General features: G+C 42.5%; 1 protein-coding gene and 1 long non-coding RNA gene across 2 annotated transcripts in view; both read right to left on the bottom strand.

Moving 5' to 3' along the window:
- The window catches only part of LOC311606389 (uncharacterized protein), a gene marked incomplete at its 5' end in the record, with an annotated part of 55,878 nt that extends 49,068 nt beyond the window's left edge, over nt 1-6,810 (bottom strand). Inside the window, one exon of the mRNA XM_084797725.1 lies at nt 6,735-6,810. Coding sequence (XP_084653851.1) covers nt 6,735-6,810 — 76 coding nt within the window. The remainder of the gene's footprint in view (nt 1-6,734) is intronic.
- A 4,143-nt stretch (nt 6,811-10,953) lies between these two features.
- LOC311608005 overlaps nt 10,954-16,817 on the bottom strand; it is a 42,933-nt gene continuing 37,069 nt past the window's right edge. The window contains exon 4 of the long non-coding RNA XR_014782819.1: nt 10,954-11,015. This is a non-coding gene — a long non-coding RNA (uncharacterized lncRNA). The remainder of the gene's footprint in view (nt 11,016-16,817) is intronic.

The raw sequence follows: 16,817 nt of genomic DNA, 5'->3' as shown, positions 1-16,817 counted from the left end.
GTTTTTATCAAATTTCCATGCTGATTTTCATTTTTCAATTTAATTGATCTCTGTCCTATTTTTAAAATTATTTTATTCTCACCTTAGATCTAGTTTTTCTATTTGTAGTTTATTTTTCAGGTGAATTTCATATCTACCACTTTAATTTATCCTGATAATCTTCACAGGTCATCTTTTTATTTATATGTTTATATTTTATTTTTATTTATTTCAGTTTTATTTCAAACCTTTTAAACTTCTTGTGACATTTATTTAATGAGCCATGGGTTAATTAAAATTGTGATAATGTCAAAGCTTAATAAAAATAGCTGTTAGTGAGTGAGTTTTAGTTAGATTCTCTATAGCAAAATATCATGCAATCTATACAGCTGCAAATTTCAAGATGTGCTTTATTGCCCAGAAAGTGTCATATTGGCAAATGCTACATGTGAGGCTGAGAAATAGGTTCAGTCTGTTGTTTTTGAGTGAGGTTTCTACTCATGTCCATATTGATGATATAATTAAATTCAACTCTGCCTTATGCTTTTCTGCATGCTGGCTCATTTCTGTAAGGGTGGATTAATCTACTTCCCCGTGCAGGCTTATCAGCTTAGACCTCTGTTGTTGGATACATACTGTGGGACCTTACATAACAAGTCTTCTGATACAGTTCTCCCCCTGCTGCCCCTCCCCCACCCACCCCGCCCCAGAAGGCCGTGCTTTTTGTAACCATTTGTGTTTTCCTTGATTGGTGTGAGCATGGCATGTCTCTTGCCATAACTTCACTTTTTATCTGTAATCTTGATATGTAAAGAAGGTAATTATAGAAAAAAAAATAGTTGGGCCATCTCTATCCGCCCTCGACAATGGTTGTCATTTGATTGTGCACCGCTCACTGGCGGTTACAGTAATCCTTACAGCTGGACTCGAGCTATCACATTCCTTTCCTGTGGTACCAGCGATTCACTGTTATTTTTCTTTTGTATTTTGAGTTGGACATTTTATTTGGCTCAGTTTTCTCTTCTTTCTTAGATGTCAACTTTCCTTCTTTTTAAATGCTATGTTTGGTAATTGCCTAGACTTGCATTGTACGTATACACTTATAACTGATCCAAGTTCACTTCATAATATACTGCTTCCTAGGTTATGTAAAAACTCCATGATAACAAAAGATGCCCAATTTCCTCTATTGTACCATTTAAATTATTGCTTTATTCATTTCACATAGCTAAATTTACACACAAATGTATGTTTATGTATGTGAAATACTTATATGTGCATATTGAATACATTGTTGCTAATATTTTGAACAAACTTAATAGAAAAAAATAAAAATTTTAAATCACATATTAATTGCTCTTTCTATTTTTGTATAGATATGAGTTTCTAGCCCGCTTCACATCACATTCTTTCTCTCTGAAGAACTCTATGTTTCTTTCTTGCCAGGTAAGAAATTCAGTTTTTGAGAAAGCCTTTAGTTCTCCTTCACGTTGGAAAGCTTAGTTCTGTAGTACACTTCTAGGCGAATGGCTTCTGTCTTTTGTTACTTTCGCTGTTCTGTAGGTAAGGTGTGGGACCCCACTGTGACTTGGGTGTCTCTGGAGTTTTGAACTCTCACGTTTGCTTGCTCTGGTGCCATGGCCACTGGAATCTGGGTTTTACAAGCCAGCTGGGTAGGTAAAGACAGTACGTGACCCAGGACATTTCTGCTAAATTCCTCTCCTTATTGGTGGCCCCAACCTGGGTCTGTAGCGCCTGTCATTTGTCAGCCACACTGGTCTTTGCTACACTGGGAATCACCAGTGATTTTAATATTTTTTTCGGGGTGGTATGAAAAACCTCTTGGTGTCTGAAGAGTGAGGGGCGGGTCTAGTAGAGGCCAATCAAAGGAAGGAAGAAAAGCTCTCAGTCTGGCAGGGGCTTTAGATATTGGCCTTGCTGTTGACACTGGGTAGGAGGATTATGCAACCGAAATCAGGAAGAAACCTGTTTGCTGAGCAAAAAGGACCATTTTCCAACTTGCCTCCTTTAAATGATTCTGCACAGGCAGGGTGGGTGTATTTCACTAACCCGGCCTAAGGGGATGTTTTAAAGGTGGAGAATTGCCCTGGTGATGAACAAATATGAGAAATAAACTTCCAGTGGGGCTGGGTCGCCTGCTGACTGCGATTTCCTGATGACCTATAACAATGGTTATTCACTAACAGCTGGCGCATGTCTCCCTAGGACAAAGCCACTGGGAAGAGAAGGCTTTCTGATTGGTGAACCAGAACCGTTTCCCTGGTAACCGTTAACTAGCACGTGTTTTATTGTTTCCAACTGCTTTTCCTAGGGTATTTGCAGGTGGTGGGAGATGCTTTCTTAAAACGGGGTCATAACCTCATGAACTTTCAGATGTTGCAACAAATTGGGGAACAAAACATTTTTTTTCCTTTTCAAATATAGTAAGTAAATTTTACTACACAGCATTTTCAAGACAAATGCAGCACAAAAGGGGTTTTTCCCCATCATTTTCCAGATGTTATCAATTTTAAAGCCAGAGTTTCATTTTAAGATCACGACCTATAGGAAGGTAATATTAGTCGCCTGTATGATCTGGGGATATTACTTTTTTGGCGGGGGGGGGGAGCAGTTCTGAGTATTACTTTGCCATGATATGAGAAAAACCGTAAGACATGAGTGTAATTTTTACTAGGACATATAAAAGTGTGTATAATTTGCCTCTTCATTGACCTGTGATTTCTTTACTGCTAGTTTCTGCACTCATTTAGAATGTTCTAGAAAATTTACAATGTTGCTATAAACAAAACGACTAAATAAAACTCAATTACAAGAATTTCCTCCAATATTTCTTTGGTTTTTTTGGAAGGGCTGCTTAATTTCCAGATGGATAGCTCCCTCTTCTGTTAGGTTTGCAGAATTTGGGTTTTTGAAAACCCAGTAGGCAGATGCACAGTTTGTCACTAAATTTTCTAGGCAGAAGCTGAATAGAGTTGCTTTTTTTTGCAGAAGAGCAAATCTGTAAGTTGGAGCATTGAGGAAGCAAGGATGCAACCATGTAATAATCTAGGTTAAAATAAAATCACCTATCCTGATGTAAATGGTGGCAAATAGAACAAAACATCATTTTAATATTGAATTTTGCCTGTACACATATGTGAAAATGTGCAGGCCCGATCAGTCACCGGTCTGGGCTCTGTTTGAAGCAGCTGGACTCGCATCAGATACCTGTTGCCACATGATCTGCATGGCATTCAAAGGACCCCACGGTCTGTCCTCTCTCTAACCTGATTTGTTGGGCACTAGCCCAAAAGGCATGTCCCACAAAAGTCTTCACTTACCAGGAGATTGGGATAGATGTGAGGACATCCGACTGAGACTTTAGGTAAGAGAAATATAGGAGATAGGGAAATAGAAGGACCCAGACGGTCCTAGAAACCTACAAGAAGAGCATCTTGATGGATGGGTCAGGGCCCAGGGGATCTGCTCAAACTATTGCACTAACCAAGGACAATACAAGTAGTAAACATCAAACCCCTACTCCGATCTACCCAATGGTCCATTTCTAGGCATCCCTAGAATAGCCAAACGCACAGAGACAGAAAGAACACTGCCTTCCAGGGCTTGGGAGGATCTAGGAAGGGAGGGGCTGTTCAATAGGTGTATAGTTTCAGTTATGCAAGATGAAAAGACTTCCGAGGTTGGATACACAATGGGGGCGGGGGCGCAGCTATGATGGTAAGGATGAGTTCTACATGTGTGCTGCTCAAGTTACAGCAACCTCCAAAACTAAAGGGCCTGGTGAATTTACAGCATATTTGTTATATTAATTGGCCTTGGGCATTTTGGCTCACATGTCCCAGAGTTCTGGGTGAGAAGCAAGAATGCCCTGCTGTATGGCTAAGTACACACTTGTACTGCTCAAGTGTGGTATTTGTTCTTCCCTTCAGACTGCTGCTTTCCTCCAGCTGTGGGCTTCATTCTCAGGGCCTGATAGTTTATGGACTTTGATGGGATTTCAGAAGAGCATTTTCATAGCCACAATTAAGAAACACTCTAAAAAGGCACTCCTCAAAAAGCACAGGTACACAGAAAGCAACGTTTGATTCACCTCCTTGGGAGTGGCACTGGGAAAAGGGGTGGTGCTGGGAATGGGGGTGGTGCTGGGAATGGGGGTGATGCTGGGATTGGGGGTGGTGCTGGGAATGGGGTGGTGCTGGGAATGGGGTGGTGCTGGGAATGGGGGTGGTGCTGGGAATGGGGTGGTGCTGGGAATGGGGGTGGTGCTGGGAATGGGGTGGTGCTGGGAATGGGGGTGGTGCTGGGAATGGGGTGGTGCTGGGATTGGGGGTGGTGCTGGGAATGGGGTGGTGCTGGGAATGGGGTGGTGCTGGGAATGGGGTGGTGCTGGGAATGGGGTGGTGCTGGGATGGGGGTGGTGCTGGGAATGGGGTGGTGCTGGGATTGGGGGTGGTGCTGGGAATGGGGTGGTGCTGGGAATGGGGGTGATGCTGGGATTGGGGGTGGTGCTGGGAATGGGGTGGTGCTGGGAATGGGGTGGTGCTGGGATTGGGGGTGGTGCTGGGAATGGGGTGGTGCTGGGAATGGGGGTGGTGCTGGGAATGGGAGTGGTGCTGGGATTGGGGGTGGTGCTGGGATTGGGGGTGATGCTGGGAATGGGGGTGGTGCTGGGAATGGGGTGGTGCTGGGAATGGGGTGATGCTGGGAATGGGGGTGGTGCTGGGAATGGGGTGGTGCTGGGAATGGGGTGGTGCTGGGAATGGGGTGATGCTGGGAATGGGGGTGGTGCTGGGAATGGGGTGGTGCTGGGAATGGGGGTGATGCTGGGAATGGGGGTGGTGCTGGGAATGGGGTGGTGCTGGGAATGGGGTGGTGCTGGGAATGGGGGTGGTGCTGGGAATGGGGGTGGTGCTGGGAATGGGGGTGGTGCTGGGAATGGGAGTGGTGCTGGGAATGGGGTGGTGCTGGGAATGGGGTGGTGCTGGGAATGGGGTGGTGCTGGGAATGGGGTGGTGCTGGGAATGGGGTGGTGCTGGGAATGGGAGTGGTGCTGGGATTGGGGGTGGTGCTGGGAATGGGGGTGGTGCTGGGAATGGGGTGGTGCTGGGAATGGGGGTGGTGCTGGGAATGGGGGTGGTGCTGGGAATGGGAGTGGTGCTGGGAATGGGGTGGTGCTGGGAATGGGGTGGTGCTGGGAATGGGGTGGTGCTGGGAATGGGAGTGGTGCTGGGATTGGGGGTGGTGCTGGGAATGAGGTGGTGCTGGGAATGGGGTGGTGCTGGGAATGGGGGTGATGCTGGGATTGGGGGTGGTGCTGGGATTCGGGGTGGTGCTGGGAATGGGGTGGTGCTGGGAATGGAGGTGATGCTGGGATTGGGGGTGGTGCTGGGAATGGGAGTGGTGCTGGGAATGGAGGTGATGCTGGGATTGGGGGTGGTGCTGGGAATGGGAGTGGTGCTGGGAATGGGGTGGTGCTGGGAATGGGGTGGTGCTGGGAATGGGGTGGTGCTGGGAATGGGGGTGATGCTGGGATTGGGGGTGGTGCTGGGATTCGGGGTGGTGCTGGGAATGGGGTGGTGCTGGGAATGGAGGTGATGCTGGGATTGGGGGTGGTGCTGGGAATGGGGGTGATGCTGGGAATGGGGTGATACTGGGATTGGGGTGGAGGCAGGGAGGAGGTGGAGGAGGTGGAAGTGCTGGAGACAGGGGAGGAGGTGGAGACAACAAAGCTTGGCAAAGGCCCCATTGAACAAAGCAACTAAGGAAACAGAGACAAGCAGAGAAGAAAACTGCGGGGAGTGTAGTGGGGTTTTTTTTTCATTTCAATTTCTGCTTAATTATAGCTTCTGTCAACTGCAGTCTTCAAAGACATTTTACATGAGCAGGTCAAAGGTTATGAACAGCTGGAGAATAGCTCACTCTAAATTACAAACCTGATAATTTATTGTAAATAGACCCAGCTAAAAGCAGACTTACTTCAATTCCAGAAGTAATTTTATCTTTACTTAATATCCAATATCTCCTTTATTTCAGTAAAATAACACTTACTGAGTATCTGCCATCTGGTGATGACCACATACTATAGAGGGAAACACTGGATTTGGCTTTTAAAAAGTTTTTCCTTTGTTTTTCAATTAAAAATTTCAAGAATTCACTTTTAAAAAATATATTTGAAAAAGATAAATATTTAAAAAATAAAAAAGTTTCTATTTTGTGCTCAAAGTAATTAAGTACACTGAGAGAGTCATAATATCTAATCATTTCCACCTAAATAACCCCTTTAAAATCACGGGCTAAGTATTTGTTGAGGAAATGCTGGCTCTACAGACAGACATGCTGCCTGGGAGCATTTAGAGTAGCAGCAGGTGGAGCTGCTCAGGCAGCATCCAAAGAGTGGGCAGCTACCAAAAGGAGCAACCGAAAAGCTTCCCAGTGGTGTGGGGTGGAATGATGCTTGGTCATTTTTAAAATTCTATTTCAGTATTTTTTTAAAAATTTCTTTTTCCCTTTTGAAATAGTAGTCATGTGCTTGGCTTTAATTGCTACCAGCATAAACATAAGACAAACATTGAAATGTAATAATCAATTTACGCAAGATTGCTCCGTCACCTTTAAATTCTGCATTAAAAAGCCTGGGCTTATAAATCCATCAGCAAGCTTTTAAAATATAATCTCTGATGAACAACAACAATCTTGAAATCATAAAGCACAGATAAAAGAAAACAGGGACTTACCAAGAATACAGTTGCTAGGCGTGTATGACGAGGGGAACATTTTTGTGATGGGGTCCAGTTTTCCGTTTTTCAGCATCAGGTCTTTTTTTTTTTCCAGTGAGAGTTTGAGAGTCTTAGACACACATGAAAGAAAAAGGGCGTGTGCATTACTGCTTAGAGTTAGGAAAGGTGCATAACAGTCTCTGTCAACGCATCTAAGCACACCAGTGCGCTGAACAGAGCTTTCCCCTTTTCACTTTCAGTCTTCCTAGAAGAGTCAGTATCCACCACCCTGAGGGTTCTTAACCAAACTGGCCTACCACTTTGAGAAGTAGAGATTATTAAGTGAACTCTCAGTAGCTCTACAAGCAGCTGTGCATTAAAAATGAACCTCTGGTGGCTTTTGCATTCTTTTCAAGTCATAAAGCCTTCGGGAGAAAGTGAAGAGAGAAAGACAACCACAGCCTACTTCTTTCAGCCCCTTCCCAAGTAGTTTCTTAAGTAGCGAGGCCACGTCAGAGCTCTCACTCCTCCTGCTGGGAGGTTACTAGATCAGCAAAAAGAGGGACAATAATGGCACATGAGGTCTAAGTTTTGTATAGGAAACAGACAGGCCGTCTATACTTGGTTATTCAATTGATAGACAGCCATGTTGACAGCCCTAACCTTGGAAACCACAGGCCCTGCTGAGCTCAGCAGGAGTCAAACGCTGCGTACCATCTGTCAATGCTTTATTCCTCCTCCTTGTCCACGCCTTTACCGTAAGATGCTAACAAGAGCACCGAACGAACAGAGTCACTAACTACAGTGAAACTCGTGAGCTCTGTCACATGCATGTTGAGGTAAAAAAAAAATCCACTCTGGAAATCTCATAAATTTGAGTGAACTGAATTGGTTAGTTTTTCTTAATGATATATAGGCAGAAGGGTAGGTTAAGGGTAAGTCACAATCTACCTAATATCGCTGAATAATAATTATTGTATGCAAATTGTCTGCAGCTGAAAAGGTATTTGCAAAGATATTTCTTAACATGCACACAAACAGAGCTTCTTTTCAAAAGATGGAGAAGATTCTGATGAGTTAAATGATTCATAGAAGAAATCTTAATCGGAAGCGTATTCTCCTTCTCACTAGCAAAGTCAATTCTAAAAATGCAACAGGCTTAACCATCATAAACTCAATTAAGTCAAGTGTGGTATTGTTCATGCCACTCCTGTGTGGGTGGCAGTGTAGACACTAGAGGAGATAAAAAGGACATTTCTTTCCCCTAAAGGTGTCCCAAGTGTGCCTGTTGGTTGCAGTGCAATTTTACTTTGGATTGTATTACAGGCCTTTGCATCTGTTATGAATAATTCTTGCTTTTGAACATTCTTAAATGTAGTGCATTTTAGTACAAATAATTCTTTCAGAACATTAGAGAACATCTCTATAAATGCAGAATTAGAAAATAATAAAGATTCAGAAATAGATGCTTTTGTAGACTTATGCCAATTTTTAATTCTTATTTGTTTTTGAAATAGTAATAGATATTTTCACCAATTTGACAATTGTCCCAAATGCTGAAAGCATATTTATGATACTGTATGCTGTGATAGATTTATTACCTGTACCATGTAATGTACTATATGATAGTAAATAATATTCAATGGTTAATCTATTTGTCAAGAAGATGTTGTGAAGAATTTTTAAATTAATACAATTGTGTTAACTCAAACCTGTTTCACGTTTTTCTGAATGTGGTGTCTGACAAAATCCTTATGTATAAATACTTGAAAGTGCACATGCTTTTTTTTTTTAGTAAATTACACATCAAAACTCTAATTTTATTATTCATAGTGACATTTGAAATTTAAACACTTGCTAACTATTTAGTGTATCAATTTTACAAGACTTTAGCTGTGTACTTGCCCACAAAGGCTGCCAGAAGACATCTGAGTAGGCAGCATCCGAGGTGCGGCTTTTCTCACTTGTTCGTCCTACTGCACAGGAAGCTGCTGCTCCTGGCCAGGAAAGCCCTCATTCTGTGAGCACCACCTCCCATGGCATGCTAACTCCTGCAACCCTGTTTTTTCGGGAGGAGGGGGGTCATGATCCAACTTCCACCACATGGAGGGGAAAGACTTAAGGGCAAATGCCCTGCGGAGAGAGGGCACGTGGACTACGTGACTTGCGTGACTCTGCTTGACAGTTATTTTGAGCAAGCAGAAGCAGAGGTGTCCAGAGAAAGAAGGCTGTGGAGGAGAGGGTGGCGCATCTGGGCGTGGTCAGGGCCTTACGTATTCTGGGCGTGGTCAGGGCCTTACGTACGGACGCTGACACAAAGGCTGCACGCAAGCAGCACTGCGTCACCTCTCATCTCTGTAGACTACCTTCATTCTCATCCTCATCATCATCATCGTCTCGGAAGTCAGCAGATGGTGGGGGAGGTGTGTGCTTCCTTATACCTTTCATTACAGAGATGAAGAATATGAGAACAAACAAGTCTAAACTATGGCTTATCTACGTCCTGGATTTTTAAAAAGCCACTTTCCAGTAAGGTTTCATCTGTGTTTAATTTCTTCCAGAAACTTTTCCTTCAAATTTAACTTAATAAAGCAAAACCCACTGCCCCGCCCCCCCCCCCCCTGCACTGTGTTTAAGGTAGTTGAAAACTGAGGGATGGCAGTAGGCCCTGTCCCGTGTCTCTTGATATGTGGGCCATGCATTGCCTGCTGAGATATCACATCTTAAAATACAAAAAAAAAAAAAAAAAAAAAAAAAAATCTGTTGCTTGCTGTGTATGCACCCAAAATGAGATTGCCTCAACAGCACTTAAAGATGCCACACATGTGCTCTTCTAAAAGGTAAGCAGCCTTGTGGGGGGCCAGCCTGGAAGAACTGTCACCCTTGGGGAGCCATTTCTTTCCCTACTTTGATAAGGAAGTGGAGAGGACCCCTGCCCCCACTCCTCTGGATGGATTCTATCTTCCTTTGTAAACTGTATGAAGAACCATATAGATGTGAAACTCAATATTTGGCTTAAGGAACCAAGGTAAGAAACCAAGAAGATGCACATTGTGTCAGGAAGGATGAATGCTGGAGGCTCTGGTTTCCTCGTCTGCAAATGGGAGGAGATTACTGACCTCAGAGAATCTAGTGAGCAACACTATGAAGGCCTTAGCACTGAGTGCGGGGTCAGCAGTTGTCTATTCTATGGACTTCAGAGCCAGACCGTAACTTACACTCCCCTTTCAAGTCTCATGATAATCACTGATAATCCTTGTTCTCTTTCCATAATATTAGCTTTACTTGATAGAAACAATGAAAAAACTTATCACTGAAACAGTCACCTCTATCCATTTGTCTGACTCTAGAACACAGTAGATTTACACATATTTTCTACCTTTTTGAAGAAATATATCTAATTTTGTACAGTTGCAAATATATTTCATAACTTGCCTTTTCTCCTTTCCAGGATTTTAAAATATGATTACCAACTCCTGGAGATTATAATTTTAACTGAACAACATAATAACATAATGTAATTTTCCATATGAGATGGGTTATAAATAACTATTTTTATTACATATGACATCTTCTGCAAACATATCTTTTTATATTTTCTGATACTGGGTAGTAGGTTAGTTTAACACTTGTATAATTTTAGTATTTGATACTGGATGCTAAATCATGGCTTTGCTTTTCTATTTTATGGAAATTATTTTATAGGGGCCATTACATAAAACTTCCAATCTGTTTTTGTTTTGTTTTGTTAAATGTTGTGATTTGTTCAAAGCTATGGAAATAAGTAATGGCAAAACCAAGACTTCTGAAAGCCCTCCTTCGATGCAAGTGATGTCAATGAGAAACAATTCTCGAGATCTAGATGTGGACGAGCCAGTGCTCCCGGAAGGCGCCAGCGGGGGCAAGCATCAAGGACCACAGTGTAGGAATCAGGGCGTTCTGAGTACAAGTCGTGCTTCTAGTCATAAAATCTTTGACCTTGGTTTTCTCAACCATAACTTTGATCCATTGGTGCTTGCCCATGCTGGGGGAACTGGTGGCTTAGACCGTGCACTAACTACTCCTGGTGCCACGTACGTCTCGGTTTCAGAGCTTCAAAACCCTATTCTCCATCACAGTACCAAAAGTCAAGGGCTCTCCTTTGACATTAGCCTGCCTTTGACGTGAAAGGGAAGAGAGAGTCCCTACCGGGATGTGGACATCTTCACACTTGTGAGGACAACTGCCACACACTCACCTTCTGTTGTTCCCCCGACAAGGCTTGTCTCCATGCTCTCCTGGGAATGCCTTTGACAGCAACTGAAAACAACAGAAGCCGGCAGGAATGTGTAAGAACAGGTGCAGAAGCCTCCTGGCTGCCTGCCTGCAGAGGAAGGGCCACCACAGAGCCAAGCCTGAGCACCCCTTTTCCCCCACTGCCCTCCTGCCCTCCTGCCCTCCTGCCCTTGGCCACCATGGGATCTTGCTGCTTCCCAAGCAACAGATGTCTGCAAAGATGTGTAATGATGTGCTGCGGCTTTGAAGGTGCTGGAATGGTCGCTCGTGTTGTGTGCTCAGATACGGGAAATGATAACACAGAGACCGGAACTTTTCTAGGCTACCCCTCATCCTGTCCTGATGCTTTCTGATTCCTACCACGCCTTGAAGCCCAGGTTACCGAGATTTCCATCATCGAAGTCAGTATAGGTAAAGGCAATGCTTCCTCCACAAACAAGATGGAACAATATGCACACTCGCACGGTAGACACCACCATCTGCTGACTGCCTGCCCTCGCCCTTAGCCATATCTCAGAACTGTTCCACCAGTCTGATGCTCCGTGCTCTCTGCGACATTGGTTCCCCCTATGAAAATGAATGGCCCCTGCTTCTCAGAGTAGGTGCTCCTCACATGGATCAGCAGCTTCATCCGTGTCGCCCGGTAGAAATGCAACATCCAAGGCTCCCCCAAGCCTAGGAGGAGAGAAAACGCAGTGAGGTTTGCATGAGATGCATGCCTCCTTTAAACACCGGCCTAGCTCTCGAAGCGGGAGAGGCAGGACACGTGTAGTGAGCAGGTCTGTAACTTTTCTCTGAAAACCTCCTTGGTATTTTCCCATGTACGTTTGCTCTAGCTGACGGTGCCAGTGCCTCTGTTTTAAAGTGGCTTCACAAGCCTGCAATGTAGGGTAAGTGAACAAATGTGGATGAGAGAAAGTCATGGCCTTCAACATATTCACAATTTTGTTTTATCATGAGAATGTGTGATGGATTATTTTGTCTTTCCTTAACTGTTTTTTTTCTCTAGATCCTCAATCCTCAGAATATTGGTTCATAATTTATAACTCAGAAAATAGCTTTCCAAAACACAGGGCACTGCTCTTTAGAGGGTGCGGAGGCTGCAGTTCTTATATAATCAACAGAGCTGATGAAGTATGCATTATAAAAAAGGACATCTAAAGCAAAGGGCCTTCAGTTAAGAGCAGACTCTTCCTTTAAAGTCTTTCTTTAGCTTGACTTGCCCCTTCATCCAAATAGTCTTAGAGAAAACTAAAGCTGATTAGATTTTTCTGAATAAAATTATCTAAAACACAACCACTCAATTCAGAGATTTGAATTTTTTGTACTTAAAATCATATTATAGAGGTAACTGACTTTTCATTATTATTCTAAAAATGTTTGAGTTACATGGGGTTTTGAGCTTTTGAGAACCTAAGTAGCAGAAAAATTATTCAAAATTCTTTGCTTTATTGTATAGAATGCAGTTTACTTTAAGAACTACATTCATATAGATCTGTTTAATAAGAGTTTAAAAGGGCTTTGGAATATTCTTCCTCTTGTGACTAATTGTTAGTTGGGTTTTATTTACACTGATAGGCATTAGTGTCTTCCATTCATCTGATGTTCCAGATTTTTCTTAAAATAAAACCCTGACTCCTGAAGATATGTTTTTAAAAAGTAAGCTGTATATTCCAAGTAGTGGAATAGCTGGGTCTTGAAGAGCCCTATTCCCATTTTTCTGAGAAAGCACCAGATAGATTTCCAAAGTGGTTGTACTAGTTTGCATTCCCACCAGCAATGAAGGAGTGTTCCTCTTTCTCCACATCCTTGTCAGCATATGGTGTCACTTGAATTTTTTATCTTAGCCATTCTAATGGATGTAAGATGGGGAGGCCTGGTGGCACTCAGAGGAAGGATAGCAAGTTGCCAAGAAGAGACTTGATACCCTATGAGCATATACAGGGGGAGGAGGTCCCCCTCAGTTACAGACATAGGGGAGGGGAGTAGGGGGAAAGCGGGAGGGAGGGAGGAATGGGAGGATACAAGAGTTGGGCTAACAATTGAGATGTAATAAATTAATTTTAAAAAAGATTCTGAAAAACAAGTAAGCTGTAGAAGGAGTCGTGGCCATGAAACAGCTGGTAGAGTGTTTGTGCAGCTTGCTCAAAGCTCTGCATCCAAGCCCCAAATAGAGCATTAGCTTGGCATGGCAGTACCTGCCTATCACCCCAGAACTCTGAAAAAGAGGGGCAATAGGATAAGGTACTTAGTCTGGACTACATGACACACGCACACACATGCGCGCGCGCGCGCGCGCACACACACACACACACACACACACACACACACACACCATGAGCTACCTCTTTTTAATAACCAGCGGAAATACCAGGCAGACAGTGGAGGAAGCTCATGTCTCTGAGAAAGTGCCAGAAACACGGTTTCCTTACAGTGGACATCCAGACAACCTTATATAAATCTTGCCTGAAGATAAACTTTCAGGTTGTTTTTTTTTTAGACAAAAATAAAAGTAAATTATGATATGCTATATCATTATGTTTTAACATCCTGGAAGTATACAATGTACATACCCTCATATGGTAGTTGACTCACAGAAAGCGTGAAACACATTCTGCAAGAGTGAAAATGCTGCTTCATGATGTTCAGCCTATAGGAATGGTTTCTCTTTCCTGGCAGTGTATAAATTGTTTATTGGTAATGCATTATGGCATTGAGTGCTTCTGGTACATTTTTCATGCCTAAGGAAGGAAGCTATGGTATGGTTAAGTTTATAGGTCATGAGGTAAAGTCATATGGAGAAACACATTTTCAGCTTCAAGCAAATGACTTATCTGTAATTTGATGCAAGGAAAATGACTGACCTTTCAAATATTTGTTAGACTTCAATGTCCAGAACAATCAATATGTGCATTATTGTTCATATTTTATGCCTCTGATCACATTAATGTATGCCATTGGAGTGCTAGGACACCATTAGTTTCTGATACTTCTAAAGCTATTGGGTGGCATTTATCAACCAGGAAGGCAGCATGCATTGACTAGTGACAGGTTTTACATTTGTTGAGTTCAATGTTTCATGGACTGCTTATCTAGTTTTTCATAAGCAAGGCTTTTATTGCTTCAGAGCCTCCTCAATTAAATAATAATGAACCAATTTGTTTAAGGCCAATCTTTAACTCACAGACTCATTAATTTCCCCATTGTTGAGTGTCAGAAAATGTGTGCTTGGGCAAGTTAGGTCAGAGAAGCGTGCTGGAGTGGGATGACTTCTGTGTGGGCACTGGAAGAATGGCAGGTTCCGTCCCTAACTCGCTGTGTAACTATGGACAGTTTGCCTAATGTTGCTGAACCTCTGGGTCCCCAAAAATGAAGGGGGAGGGGCAGACCAGTCTCAGATCTTGTCTATCTTGGACAGTCAATGGATAATGAGATTTCTCTATGGAAATATGTGAGCGGTAGTACAGACCTGCCATATAACAATATTCTTTAACTTTTAACTTCCCCCTGTATAAGGAAATAAAGAAAATCTATATTTCCTCTCAATTGCCTAGACTGTACTGGGCTTGTAGGTATCTGGGACGGGCATTGTGACGTATATGCATGTAAGCATATGGACACATACATGCAACTGTATGCGGTCCCACTCTTCCTATTCCTCCATCTCTCTTTCCAAATACATATGTCTTATGTCTGTACCACTCAATGGACCTCATAGTGGGAAATGCCGGCCGGTGATTGGGGCAGGACAGAAGGTGAGTTATAGTGTGGAGGCAGCCATCTGCATCTGCACTGACTTTCTCTTTTCTTCTATTATTGGACAGTTTAATCACTTAAAAGTAACCATACATGGTCCAATTAAAAATTGTGAACTGATGAATTGATTTCTAAACTCTCTGAGTTATTGTCAAGTTGCTGTATTACTCACTGAAGCTATAAGGCATACCATTGATTATTAAGTTTGATGACATTAAAAAGCTAAATTAGATCTTTTGAGCAGAAATGAGTTCTCAAAGAGGCTGCTGTTCTGAGTTCACGTGGTCTCAATATTTTCTGAATTTCAGGCTACTTATTTGAGTTAATTCTTGTTGCACTTAGACTTTATTGATTATTTAGTAAACATTAACTGCTCACAGTAGCTTCTTAATATAAGCAGATAATACATAATCAATGAGTAATGTGATTTAAGTGATAAAATGCTTTCCCCAGGAATCTAAGCTCCATCAAGGGAACTGGAAACACCTTCATTTAAATGAGTAAATTTCAGGATGATACTTTAGGAAGGAAGTCACCTCTTCAATGCACAAGAGGATTAAACTCCTTTTAAAGACTGCAGCAATACATAGCAACCTGTAAATAAAATATGCTCCTTCTAAGGCACATTTAAGTTATAAAAATACACATTTAAAAAGGAGTTAATGAACTTTGAAACTTGAGGTTTGTATCAGTATAAAGCAAGAAATAAGGATGATTCAAAATATAAACCCAGTACTGATGTATGAAAAGAAGAAAAATGTTCTTACCTTGACTTTTGAAAAACTCTTTACTCTTCTTATTATTTGTTTCTTCAACCCAAAGTTATTTTTGTCTCATACAGAGGATAATTTTTCTAGTATTGTAAGTATAAAATTTCCATTAATGGCTCAAGTACCTGCTCTACCACAAAATCTTTTATTGGGGGTAAAATGACTGAGGTAAGGTTTCACTACTTCAAACTGGACCCATTCCCTGGCTCTACATCCCTTTGGTTATGTATTAGTTACGCTTTTCTTTTTTTAACTTGGGAATTACAGAGGCTGTGTTTTATTTGACTGTTTATCTTTCAGCACCATTATTGCCATATCTGATCTTTCACACAGGGTTATGTCACAGTGTTGGCTGTTTATTGCTGTAGCCTACCCGATGGATCTTATATTTACAAGGAAGTAAGATTTCCTTGCAAAATTGGTGTAAGGCAGATTTTGGTGATTTTCCTTTTATATAGCAATAGGTTTTGAGAAGATTATTATATTGTCATCAGTGGTCCCATTCATGGGTCAAGGAAAAGAGAGGGTGTGGCTCTGTTGATTTACACTATTTTTTTTTAAAGTTCTAGTGGAAATGTAAGAAGAAATATGCACTGGCTGCCTGGGAAGGATAAAGATCACATGATCAGATCGACAGTGCCAGGAAAGCTCTGTATCAACGTTAGTGTCTCATGTGCCCGATAAAATCATGTCAATCCACGTAACCCTTAAAACAATACTACAACGCATATAGTGTTATTTCTGCTTCATAGCCACAAAAATCACATCATAAAGAAGTGACACAGTTTCTCCAGAGCTAATTATGATGGTAGAGCCACTACGTGAATACAGTGATGCAGCCCTGATAGCCTGCGCAGACTGATGCCCTGTGGACTTTCTTTTCTTTCTATTTTGGTCATTGCAATGATTCTTCTTTGCTCACTGACTCTGTACTGCATCCATTCCTTTGCATTCTGAGTTCTAGAACAGCAGTGACTTGTGCATGCTGCTGACTTTGTCCAGACGTCAAATCATTGTGCATAGAGTGACTTTTCAATAAATACTGCATGAATGAATGGCCAGGAAAATGCAGCAGTGGGGACTATGGTCCCTGAGTGGTGCACTGCAGGGATGTCATCCATCTCCACCCTGTGAGGTGGAGACACAGGAGCTGTCCAGGTGGCAGCCTCCCCCCCCCCCCCCCCCCCCCCCCCGCTTCCCATAGCAGGTCTTCCTGTCCTGACCCAAAGGCCTGATCCAGGAAAAAGGGAATGAGAAAACAAAAGCTACAAATCCCTGAGCAGGAAAATTTACCAATCCC

Source organism: Acomys minous (assembly GCF_964271855.1).
Source record: "Acomys minous genome assembly, chromosome: 10".
Classification (NCBI taxonomy): domain Eukaryota; kingdom Metazoa; phylum Chordata; class Mammalia; order Rodentia; family Muridae; genus Acomys; species Acomys minous.
The sequence above is the reverse complement of the archived record's forward strand: the minus strand, read 5'-3'. Positions and strand labels throughout refer to the sequence as shown.